This window comes from Doryrhamphus excisus, chromosome 7 (genome assembly GCF_030265055.1).
Source record: "Doryrhamphus excisus isolate RoL2022-K1 chromosome 7, RoL_Dexc_1.0, whole genome shotgun sequence".
Classification (NCBI taxonomy): Eukaryota; Metazoa; Chordata; class Actinopteri; order Syngnathiformes; family Syngnathidae; genus Doryrhamphus; species Doryrhamphus excisus.
In genome coordinates this window covers 7,731,287-7,743,643 of record NC_080472.1, presented here as the reverse complement: position 1 = coordinate 7,743,643, position 12,357 = coordinate 7,731,287, and the positions used below count along the sequence as shown (strand labels likewise).

Sequence of the window (12,357 nt, the reverse complement as noted above, 5' to 3'; positions counted from 1 at the left end):
ACCCCCCGCGACCCTCGTGAGGAAAAGCGGTAGAAAATGAATGAATGAATGAATGAGTTCCCTGGAGGACCAAGGCTCACGTTGCCATGATTCCATAGAGCTTGCAGCATTTTAGGGGTTTTCTTTTTGGTTTTGGCTGCACGGTGGTCGAGTGGTTAGCGCGCAGACCTCACAGCTAGGAGGCCCAAATTCAATCCCACCCTCACCCATCTCTGTGTGGAGTTTGCATGTTCTCCCCGTGCATGCGTGGGTTTTCTCCGGGTACTCCGGTTTCCTCCCACATTCCAAAAACATGCTAGGTTAATTGGCCACTCCAAATTGTCCATAGGTATGAATGTGAGTGTGAATGGTTGTTTGTCTATATGTGCCCTGTGATTGGCTGGCCACCAGTCCAGGGTGTACCCCACCTCTCGCCCAAAGACAGCTGGGATAGGCTCCAGCACCCCCCACAACCCTCGTGAGGATAAGCGGTAGAAAATGAATGAATGAATGGTTTTGGCTGCACGGCGGTCTAGTGGTTAGCGCGCAGACCTCACAGCTAGGAGACCCAAATTCAATCCCACCCTCAGCCATCTATGTGTGGAGTTTGCATGTTCTCCCCATGCATGTGTGGGTTTTCTCCGGGTATTCCGGTTTCCTCCCACATTCCAAAAACATGCTAGGTTAATTGGCCACTCCAAATTGTCCATAGGTATGAATGTGAGTGTGAATGGTTGTTTGTCTATATGTGCCCTGTGATTGGCTGGCCACCAGTCCAGGGTGTACCCCGTCTCTCGCCCAAAGACAGCTGGGATAGGCTCCAGCAACCCCCGCGACCCTTGTGAGGATAAGCGGTAGAAAATGAATGAATGTTTTTGTTTTTAGCCTGTGGGAAGACACCCATCTGTATGGCCGTCATCGTGCAGCCAAGCATATAATACAGCCTTGCATATAATATATAATATATAATAATGCGCAACCTCCGGTATTTTGTTTTGATAAATTTAGTGGGACATGTCTACAGAGTGTGTCCAATGTCCAAGCAAGGACCTGCTACTGTTTGATCATAACTATTAGTGAGTACCAACTCTACCCACAAGTACAGTAATATGTACAGCTAAAGCTTTATCAATGGTTAATAGATTCTCCAATTAATCGACAACTACTTTTGTATTTGATTAATCAATTTTAAATGTAAAATTCTCAATATCCTCTGATGTCAGCCTCTCAATTGTGAATATTTTTTGTCCTTCATCATCCATGAAAGCAGACTTTGGACAACAATCGTGTAAATTAAGTATACATCAGTGTAAATTAATGAACTCATAATGTAAATTAAGTTTCTTGGCCACTCCATGTTAGTGAAACGCCGCTCTTGGCCACGCCCCCTCTCTCGGTGCGCCATTTTGTTGACAGATCCTCTGCCACCCTGAATAAGCTTCTTTATGTTAGCCTCCAACCCCACCACGACTTCAACACATCAATTGTTGGGGGTGGAAATACTTAATGTGTTAATACAACAATTCACACATTAAAATCGGCTTGTTTGGAGTATTAAAACAGGTCATTGTAATCCGAGACCACCCATTTTGGCATGGCTGACGTCACTGAGCCATCTTCGTCCAGCTAATCCAAAGTGTTTGTTCTTCCTTCATTACTGCTCCGACTCGCGTCTCCTCTGCCTGTACGGTCGTGAAGGAAGAAGAAAAAGGCGGCATTTTAATAGCGAGTGGACGCACCTCGTTGGCGGATCCAAGGCAGTGCCCCTCCTCGGCTATATAGGCAGGGAAACGCCACTAAAGCATCCAAAGGGTGCCAGAGGCTAGAGAGGAGAGCAGCAGGCAATCCACTTCCATCTGCCAGCCACTTAGCTAACATTTCCAGCCCGGATTTCAGCACAGCTGCCAACAGAACCCCACACACACAACAAAATGTAAGTATCGCGTCGTTTTTGTTTTTTTTTTGGTGTGTTTACGTACATGGATGGCATTCGCGTGTATCGCTGCTAGGCGGCATGACATCCCAACCGTGATCAAATTAAAAGAAAGCTTCAGTCTAACCTTGGAACGCACAGAAGCACCTCTGGTGTTTGTGTTTAATCTCGCTATTTCTTAGGATTTTATTACGTTAAAAGCCCAAATACGCTTTATCTCCTGCCTCGGCTAACAGCAGCCAGCACGCACGCATTTTTTTCCAGTTCGGACCGGTTCTGTTTGAAAGGACGTCGATTGTGTCATTACATGCTAATTCATCCATCGACCAGTGGCGCAATACACATGAAGATAACCTCTTTTTTTTGCTTTTGCCGACTATTTCCCAGAGGTTAATTTAGCGCATATAGGCAATGTTTCTATTTGTAGAAACATCAAGGACGTATGGTTGGGTTGAAGTAGCCATATTTGCATGGCACGAGCCAACAAGCATCATGTGACACCTGAATCGCGGGGCATTTTTGACAAATATGGCGTAAACAGTGACACGGACAATATTTTTATTAGCTGTAAATTAGGCCCGGGCCTAGTTTGTCGTGATATTTGGACCTTCCAGTGTGGGGGGTGGGGGGATAGCCTAGCCTCGCTGCTGTCGTCGATCGTCGCGCTAGGGTGGACAGCTGTCTGTTTTTTATATCACCACATTCCACTCCAACCCTCACAGTGGTTCTCTGCTGCTGATAAAATGGGATTTTAAACGTATTTTTTCATATGGTGAACCGGCAGTAGAGTACACCCCGACACCATTATTAATAGCCCTTACTTCTCGCCCTGCATGATTTATTTCATCACGGATGGTCCATTTTTGCTTTAAATCCACCCTACTGACAAGGAGCCTCCCCACCCTGCATAGTGCTGCCCCTCAACCCGGAAAGGAAGGCAACACAGGGTTGAAGGATTTGAAGGTTGTAGGCCGTCAAAGAGCCTGGGAGCAAACTGATTCTGGTCCAGACTGGAGTGGCGCTGTCCAGTTCTGAAATGCCTCTCTCCAGTGCTGAAAGCCACGCACTGAGCTCATGACAGCCAGGATCCCAACAATCCACTTAGTTGTGTACGCTGTACTAGAAAATGGCATCTATCTATGGTATATGTTTGCCCGAGCCATTTATTTAATGGGAACCTGCAGGCTATTTTTAAAGGTCTAAAGGGGCTGCATATATTTAGCTTCCACCGTAGATTGATGGTGGACTGTAGAGAGAGGAATATGACACCTTTACCAACAGCAAGTGTCCTTATGAGATCTGATCTGGAAAAATGTGCTAGCAATTGCATGTTATTTGCCATCCATGTGAATGGTAACTGTTTATTTCAAACGTGCTTATTAACAGGGTTAACAACAAAGTAGAGCTTCAAGAATTAATTGCTGATTAATCAATTATACAGAACTATTTTCATATTTGACTCATTGTTTTTTTTATTTAAAAATGAAAATATCCTCTAATTTCAGATGCCCATGTGGTTGTTTCTCTTTTGTAACTGTGTTTGGTTCATATCGATGTGGTCTAACCGATTACTCCATTTAATCGAAACAACAAGCTTCAGATGAATCAACTGAGAGAACAATGGTTGGTTGCAGCCCTGGTACAACATACTTCATCCTAAAGCTGTTATTACGTCCTCACGACCTAACGACCTCCCTACCACATACAGAATCTAATGTGAACACAACACAGCAAATGATGACTGAAAGATTGCCGTGGACTTCACATCCATAGTGTTCTTAATTGTGGTTATATATTTCTCCTTAAGATTTCTCCCCAATAATCATAGCACGCAAGGACACCTTAGATACTACAAATAGTCTTCCATATTGCCCAGAGTCTCCAACTGGGCAGCTAGTGGGGTCCAGCGGCACGGTCGGGCCAACTAGCCAATAGGATTTATTGTTGTTGAAGGATTAGTGATGCGTGTCTGTGTTGAGGTGACCTTTATACACAGTTTTGTCTCACAGTAGTGGTGTAGCTTAGCCACGACGAGTATTGTGATGATGAATCTGTCTATTCAGTATGCTAAATGAAGCATGTTGAACTAGTTGCAAATGACTGTGACATTTCAGCTTTTATTTCCAGGTGTAATTAACATCTGGATCAGATGCACAACCTTTAGTTTGAACCCATCCATTTTTCATGTCAACAAAAGTATTGGAACATGTGATCGACAGATGTGTTGCATTGCTTGATCAATCGGTAAATAGCACTGGATATCTGCACTCGGTTTCAGATGGGGTCGGGTGTGTTTTGCCTGTGTGGAGTCCATTTTGAGGTGAAAACGTGAAAAGCAGAGGGCTGTGTATGGGTGACAAACATGTTGGAATCCATGAGCAGTGGGATGTGCGTTGTACGTTGCTCTATTGGTTTGTGATATGTCTTGTGCACCAACAGCCTGGCATGGCATGCACAGTTGGTACACACCCTGAAGCAACTGTCACTTATCACAGTCTGCTCTCTGTCATTCACATGTCTGATTTTCAGTTTGAACTTTTCCAAGCTTCAAAACAAAAATATGCAGCACTACATTGCACTAGTGACCTGAGTCATTGTGAGCGAGTGTGTGGTGATGGTAGTAGCTAGCCAGTGTCTTGTCGTGAGGTGTCACAACACAGTAACGTACTTCTTAGGCGTAACAATAATAATAACAATGTCACTGTGGCTTGGTTAATTTGCAGGTTTTTCTCAGAATGGGCTTTATGGGCACAATAGGTGCGTCCCTTTATGTGCATTCTTAGCTGCCTCTTTTTAAGTGTTTTGGCACAGAAAAGAGGAAGATGTGTGACCATGTCTTAAATTAGGATGGTGTTTTTTCTTTCTGCACTCCTGCCAGTACAAAATAGGGAAAAAATGCATGCATGCACTGGCTGTGGACTCATTTTTTAACGGAGAGCAATCCTTTGCTATTCTCATAGGTAGGGCTGTAGCTATAGCAGTTATTTTCTTAGTCGATTCCTCTGAAGCTTGCCGTTTTGATGAATGGAGTGATCGGTTAGGACCCCAGGCAGACCAAATCAATGTGAGCCAAACACCAACAGTCACCAGAAAAGAGGCAAACATGTCCACCACTCTTTACCAAAGCCAAAGCTGTGTGTGAATATTTGGTTTTGGTAATCAGCAGCTAATTGTTGCGGCTCTGTTCATGGGGTCAAGTGTGTCTTTTGTTAACAACTCGCACAGAAACGTGCTGACCACCGTTACTCTCCGCCATCATTAGGTCTGCCCCAGCTGGAGCCCCTGCACCAGAGGGAGGGAATCAGCCTCCCAACCTCACCAGCAACCGCCGCCTGCAGCAGACGCAGGCACAGGTGGACGAGGTGAGAAGGAGTCATGCTTGAGCATCATTCATCATCCTAGAAAACACATCCATTGTTTGAATGACTCATTTGAACAAAATCCACCACTGGTTACGAGTGATACCTCTTGAAGCCATAAGTACACAATGTGTATGTATGTGTGTGTGTGTGTGTGTCTTTCTTCCCTAGGTGGTGGACATTATGCGTGTAAATGTGGACAAGGTTCTGGAGCGTGATCAGAAGCTGTCTGAACTGGACGACAGGGCTGATGCCCTGCAGGCTGGTGCCTCTCAGTTTGAGACCAGCGCTGCAAAACTGAAGAATAAATACTGGTGGAAGAATGCTAAGGTAGGGCCGTGCAAATGTTAGCAATATGTGATAACAAAGGCGGAAGAGGAAATGTCAAAGAATAGTTTTTCACAAGAATTTATTCAGATTTGGAATGAAAAATAATGTTATGATGTATGCTGCTCTATGCTGTGTAATTTGAGTAAATTGTCTTACTTTTGGACTTTATGAGAAGGATAGGTTGTAATTGCTTTGAAACTGACGCAATAGGATGCAGTCTTTTAAGTCATGTTCATTTTCAGGATAATGTTGTTTTAACACACTTTTTGTTTTTTCATTTTCTGCCCACAGATGATGATTATCCTGGGTGTGATATGCGTGATTGTGCTCATTGTCATTATTGGTAAGCATCTTGCACAACTTTTATACCGGTGGAACCTTGGTTGGCGTCAAGGATTTCAAACCGAAAAGTTTAATTTTTCGCATAAGAAGTCAGTCCAATTCATTTGTTCCAGAACGCAAAACACAAAATACCTTTTCCGAGTTTCACGATTGTAGTTTTCCATGCCGAAAACAACTCATGATTGACATAAGGACATGATTGTTGCCAAAGATGCTATGTGGCGGCGAGATCAACACGGACACCACCTTCCTGTTATTTCTTCAACTCGAGTCTCATCTTTTCTTTTGGTCACGCTACCAAATAACCCAAAACGGAGCCAAAGAAAGTTGATAGTAGTAGCATTAGGAACACTATTGAATTGAAGAAATAACTCACGGCAAAACAGGAAGGTGGCGTTGTGTCTTTGTCAACAATCACATCTTCAGTGAAGGTCAAAGTACCCTTACATTTTGATGCATCACTTTTTAATTCCTCATTGCTATGTGTTTATTAATTGTTTCATGCACATAAACGCATTTTGTGTGAACATTTTCGAGGCACAATGGTTGGTTAGCAAAGAACTACATGCTACATGCTAATAGACTGCTAACAAGGTTTTGTGATTTTAAAAAAAATCCATTAAGAACACAGTTGGGCTCGTGCTGTGTATTGATAACATGTCAAGATGTGCGCTATATTGTATGCTCAATGCAAAATGTACACAAACCAAGTTGAAATGTTTGAAGTTCAACAAAAGCTACGCTAACTGAGGTGCCACTGTACTACTGATCTGTTCATAATAAGAACAAAGTCATGGTCAGGGGTGTCCCGATCTGATATCACTTTTGATATCAGCAAAAAGCGTATCAAATTGTATATCGGCCTGCATCTAAAATCTCCATCATAAGCATCCCAATACTCCCGATATTTCTGTAGGACCACGGCTGTCTGGAATCAAGCGTGAGAAACGGCATGGCAAAAATTCTTTGTAACGCAAACAAGCCCGTCCCTGTTGGTGGTGAGTCATGTCGAAGTTTGCTAAGTTATGCCTAGCCGCCACTACATTGTGGATAAAATATACCCCAAGGGCTTAAAGAAGTCTGCTCATAACCACAGTTGCTGTATCGGGTCGATACCCGTATCAGCCAATTGTTGTATCGGGACACCCCTAGGTGCTTTAACATTGTGGTTGATATCATTTCTTTCTTTTCACAGTGTACTTCAGCACCTAAGAAGACTCGCTTCCTACCCCAGTCTAAGCCCAACTTCCTTGCTACGCCCCCCTCCCCCATTCCCCGAAAATCATGACAAAAGGGACCCCAGATAATTACGTAATTACTTAAAGATGATGTATCTTCCCCGATTAGCTTCAATGTAACACCCCTAAACCCTCCCTCACGTCCGCCACCTCGCCCCCGGACCCCCCCGTCCAGATATTTGCGCCCCCCAGTGAGTGTGCGGCCTTGCGTCCGTCCATCGCGGATCCTCTCGGCTTCTCTACCCTGCCATACCGAGAGCCTAACACTTGTGATGATGCAACAACAGAAAAGGAAACAAGGATTGGTATTGCTAATTGTTACATGACTGATACCTATCTAGTCATTTGTAGACTTTTATTCTGATATATACTGTTTTGTAGGTGTGTGTGCGTGTGTATGTGCGTGTGTGTGCATTTTGTATTTTTTAATTTTTGTATTCATTTTCTGTATGCTTCAGCGTCAACTATTGCCTGTTAATCAAAGTGTGTATCTTGCATGTTGTCATCAGCCGTCGGTCCCCATGCTGGTGGCGTTTTCCTCCGTTTAAGTAAGGAAATGCTGACTTTCACGTCTTTCACGTACGTGCGCTGCTCGTCCACAATCCAAATAAGCCACACCACCCGACATGCTCGGAACAAAACCCTCAGCGGTCACCATCTCCAGATGGAACTCATTGCCGACGCAACACAAACTAACGCATGAATTCCCCCTCCCCCGATTTTTAAATCTCACCATTCTGTCGTAACCTCTGCTCTTCGACGTCTCTCTGTTGGTCCTGCAGCATGCTTGAACGCCCAATCCTTTGAAAAACTGCCATAGTACCGTTGGACCAATGTCTGTAGATGTTTCTTTTTTTATTACTTAGTGTCTTATTTCGAAAACATTCCTTCATTGCAGTCTAGTGCAAATGCTCTTAACTGTAGCACATGTAAGTATCTTTCCAAAAAATGTCCGTCATACAAATATTTACAAGGGGAGAGGATTAGGGTGTTGATTTATTTAGTGCTACAGGTGATTCATGTTAGCAAACTGTACGCTAGAACGACACTGTCGTATAATACTAATTCATCCTACACGCACTTAAAAGCCTTAGTGTCTCCTTTTAGTTACTAGAGGTTGAAAAAGTACAGTAGTCCCGCGCCAAGTCCAGAGTATATTCATAAATCATGGTGTAACACCTGTTATTAAGCTTTTTCTGCCTAAATGAAGCATTTTCAAGTATAAAAACGGCTAACATGACAAATATAAGGCATTCAAAAGAAGATGATGAGGCGTCAGTAATGTTTACTGTAAGCACCAGACGCCTTTTATTGCAGGTTTGAATGATCCAACGATGATCTTGCGCTGAAACTGAAACTCTTCACCTCTGACACCAGAACACATTTAATTTACAAATAACGCACCTATTACAGAATCAATAGACTGCGATAAACGAGGGATTACTGAAGATGCATAAAAAGCTAATAAGCAGGTGGAATGAGGCGCTAGACGTCTCCATGAAGAGCACAGAAACAAACTATTCAGCCTTATTTGTAAATCAGCGACAAACTCCCCCGAAACAAATCAAAGCATTCCTTATCAGATTCTCCCGATAATGAAGGCATCATTTTTTCTTTTTTTAATGTAATAGATTCTATTTTTCTTATAGTGTATTTTTGTGTGAACCAGACGTCTGTCTGCAGTCTTTTTTTGTAACTCAACTGTAGTGTGCGTCGTTAAACACTGCCAACCAAGAGGGGGTGGGGACGGGGGGGTATGGTGGGGGGGGGGGGGGGGTACTGCAGTTCTGTCCGTCACTGGCACCCTTACATGAATGGTTGTACAACCGTGATGTGGTTTGGACTGTGCATGCATCCCCTTTAGTTATCCTTCATAAACTGCAGATTAGCTCTTGTTTTTAGCTGCAAACGTTCACATGGATAGGAAACACGGTTTAGCGTTAGCTGTCAGCCTCAGTCACACGTACCGTAGTTCAAATCCAGTCTATTTGCCTTAGTAGTCCTGTGGGGGGGGGGGGTTACGTTAGCAAGCAGCGAGGTCAGGTGCATCAATATGGTGTGTGTTAGAATAGCTCTGTCCCACAAATATCCCCAGTTTATCCCGACAGATTAGGCCGCTTAAATCTCTCCAGTGAAGGCACGTTTGTTTCCTGGCCCGCTGTAGTACACACATGTAGAGTGGCCACAAGCCCAACGACCTGCAAACACAACAAAAAGATGACCAAAGACCTCATTCACGCGCTTGTGCCGACGTTACCATCACAAAGGAGTGGAGAGGAGTGTGCAGTTACACTGCCACGCCACATGTTGGTTACCAAACGTGAATACCGCATGCTTGAAACCTGAAACCTCCCATACCTGTTCTCAAGTCTCCACAAAGCTACTTTTATTAGTTTACTAATAGTAACACAACCTTGCTTTTTCCTCGTCTGTGCCAACCTCCACAGGAAGGACAAGGACGGACACTAACTTCCTCGTCCATAACCGTTACGATGAATCGAGTAATGGGGTAGGTCCAAGACAGACTAAATCAATATGAACCACACACAAACAGGTAGTGATTAGTGACATATCACAAGAAAGGCTTTCCAAAGCTGATCAATAATTGAATACCAAAATAGTCGAGTCATTTTTGGAGCCCCAGCAAAGACGTTTAAAGGAACTTCGGCTAATCTGCAGCGGTTGTAGTAATAGGGACTTTTTTTGGAATGGTAGGGGGTCCTACATTGTTTGCTTTTAGCAGTCTACCAAGATGAATGGGGAGGGGCAAAAAAGCGCCAACTCTAAATGTGGAGCGTCATTCCCAATGTGTAAGGTGCCGCTGATACGGCTTGGGGTAGGACACACGTGTTATTCCATAGATCCAGCTCTTGTCCTGTGAGTGCTTAACCAGTTTGATCACAATGAAGAACATGAAGCCAGTGCTCCGTTTCCACTTTGCTTTCCTGTCTTGTATGAAAAGAGGTATGCGAATATTTTAACAGCGTGGCACCTTTTCTTTCTTTGTTGTTGTTGTCAGTCATCAGACGATGCCGTCCTTAGGAGCTGTTCTGTTATCTCAAATGAAAAAGCTGCACTCCGTTCATTTGGGGATGTGAGTGGCCGAAGCCAATGTGGGGGGGCATCACTCCCCAAATGGGAGGAATGCAGCATTTTAGGAGGGAACCTATCGAGTCTCTGAACGCTCGCTGGATGGGATGGGATGGAATGTTCTGTGTACTATATGGAAGCATGTTTTATGTTTGGCATTAATTACCAAACAACTCCCAATGTCTTGGTATTATTGTGTGTAAGCACTGATTGGTCAAGAACACGAAAGGCAGGGAGGGAGGAAAAAAAGTCATTTTACCTTGAACTGTCCAGAAAGCTTGTTTGTATCCACACAATATTGTATTTATATTTTTGAGGAAAGACTTTAATTTCTCTTGGGACTAGGTTCTGTGATGAAGGTCCACATTGCCCCTGTTTGTCTGGCCTTTCTGGAGGGACTGGACTGGAGGATCACGGGCAATGTTCTCAGGCTTATTTCATTTGGATGTTTTGCTTTGCTTTTATTTATTGATAGGTTTCTTGTGCTGTCATTCGGTATGGGATTAGACTCTAATAAATAAGGTTGACTCGACGTAGAGGAGAGGAAACTGAATGGAAAACTAAATTGTATAAAATAATTGTAGTGTAAATCTATCAATGTCTTATTATATTGATGAACATCATGAAATATATGTATATTGGAAAACCGTGTCTTGGTTCGTTTGTGCTTTGTTTTCAAGCCATCCATCTTCTTCCGCTATAGCCAAAGTCAGGGGCGGCCTAAGTAGGGAAGCCCAGACTTCCCTCTCCCCAGCTACTTAGGATCCTGAAGTAATCCCATGCCAGTTGAGAGACATGGTCTCTCAAATGTGTCCTGGGTCTTCCCAAGGCCTCTTACCGGTCGGACGTGCCCTGAACACCTCTCCAGAAGAAGAACGTGAACTTCACTTGGGGCAGGATCTCATCCCCAACCCGGAGATGGCTGCAAATGGATCCATTGAACGCTGAAGATCACAGCCCAATGAAGACCGCAGGACCACATCATGTGCAAAAACCAGAGACCTGAACCTGCAGCCACCAAACCAGATCTCCTCAACACCCCCGATACGCCAAGACAATTGGTGCACAAAGGTTATGAACAGAATGGATGACAAACAAGCTCTGCGGACCAAGCTCTGACCACCTGAATTGGGTGGTACGGTATCCCATACAGTCCGAGTACTCCCCACAGGATTGCTCAAGAAACGCCATTGAATGCCTTTTCATCTGTAAGACGCATAGACTCCCATGTATCCGAGTCAGGAGTGTCAACCGAGACAGCCCCACAGGATCCTGAGGAAGCTCATCCACCCCCGGGGCCCTTCCACCGAGGAGCTTTTGGATTGCTTGCCAATCTCAGCCCCAGCGGGAGGAGAGTCCTTACAAGTCCACAACATCTGAAGCGGACGTCAGCAGAAAGAGTCCCTCCAGAAGCCCCCAAGCTTGTTTAACCCCGACTAGACAAATAGCATAAATGGCAGCCTGGCGTGGTACAAGTACACACACGGCTTGGGTAAACACACGCATGCATTTGCATCCGTCTATCAGTCATAAAGCGTCTCTAAATAGAACGCGGAATAGTGATAACGCTGAAAGCTAAATACCAAAACAAACAGCAGCCACAAAGGCTTTCTTCACCTGCGGGGAGGGGAGGGGTGGGGGGGGGTTGCAAAGATGATAGCACCGATTGTTGCTAATTGTTTACAGTTGCTGCTTTTGCTGTAACTAAATGTGTTTATAAGTGCAGCACACCACAAACATACTAATACAGAAATTGCTAAATGTAATAGCTAACTCCTTAGTCATCACCATGTCGAAAAACACCTGGAACAAAATACGTTGAAGAACTTTTTTTAATCCACCAACAGGAAGCGGCGTTTGCTAGGACTTTTATTTTGAAATGAAATAACACGGCAGCTATCGCATTTCCTGCTATGGACGCTGTCGTTTAGAGCTCATGTGATGTTTTATTTGCTTTTCATTTAATTCGTTAATTAATTTTACGATTCAAATCAAACTAGCACTCTACTTTGATTGAGAAGTACTTGCACTTGATGAAAGGAATGTCGATCATCAACATGACAGCTTCTTCGCGCTAGCTTGCAGT

At 44.0% G+C, this 12,357-nt stretch overlaps 1 protein-coding gene across 1 annotated transcript; it reads left to right on the top strand.

The window, feature by feature from the left end:
* The first annotated feature begins 1,451 nt into the window (after window positions 1–1,451).
* vamp2 (vesicle-associated membrane protein 2) lies at window positions 1,452–10,920 on the top strand. The gene is made up of 5 exons (XM_058078368.1): window positions 1,452–1,912; window positions 5,175–5,274; window positions 5,443–5,601; window positions 5,893–5,944; window positions 7,139–10,920. Coding segments are annotated over exons 1-5 (330 nt in total). The 5' UTR covers window positions 1,452–1,910; the 3' UTR covers window positions 7,156–10,920.
* The last annotated feature ends 1,437 nt before the right edge of the window (window positions 10,921–12,357 follow it).

Excerpts from the sequence above, each read along its gene's own strand:
- vamp2 (XM_058078368.1), top strand. Across the intron at positions 5,275-5,442 it reads CGCAGGCACAGGTGGACGAG|GTGGTGGACATTATGCGTGT; the intron begins GTGAGAAGGAGT and ends TTTCTTCCCTAG. Across the intron at positions 5,602-5,892 it reads ACTGGTGGAAGAATGCTAAG|ATGATGATTATCCTGGGTGT; the intron begins GTAGGGCCGTGC and ends TTCTGCCCACAG.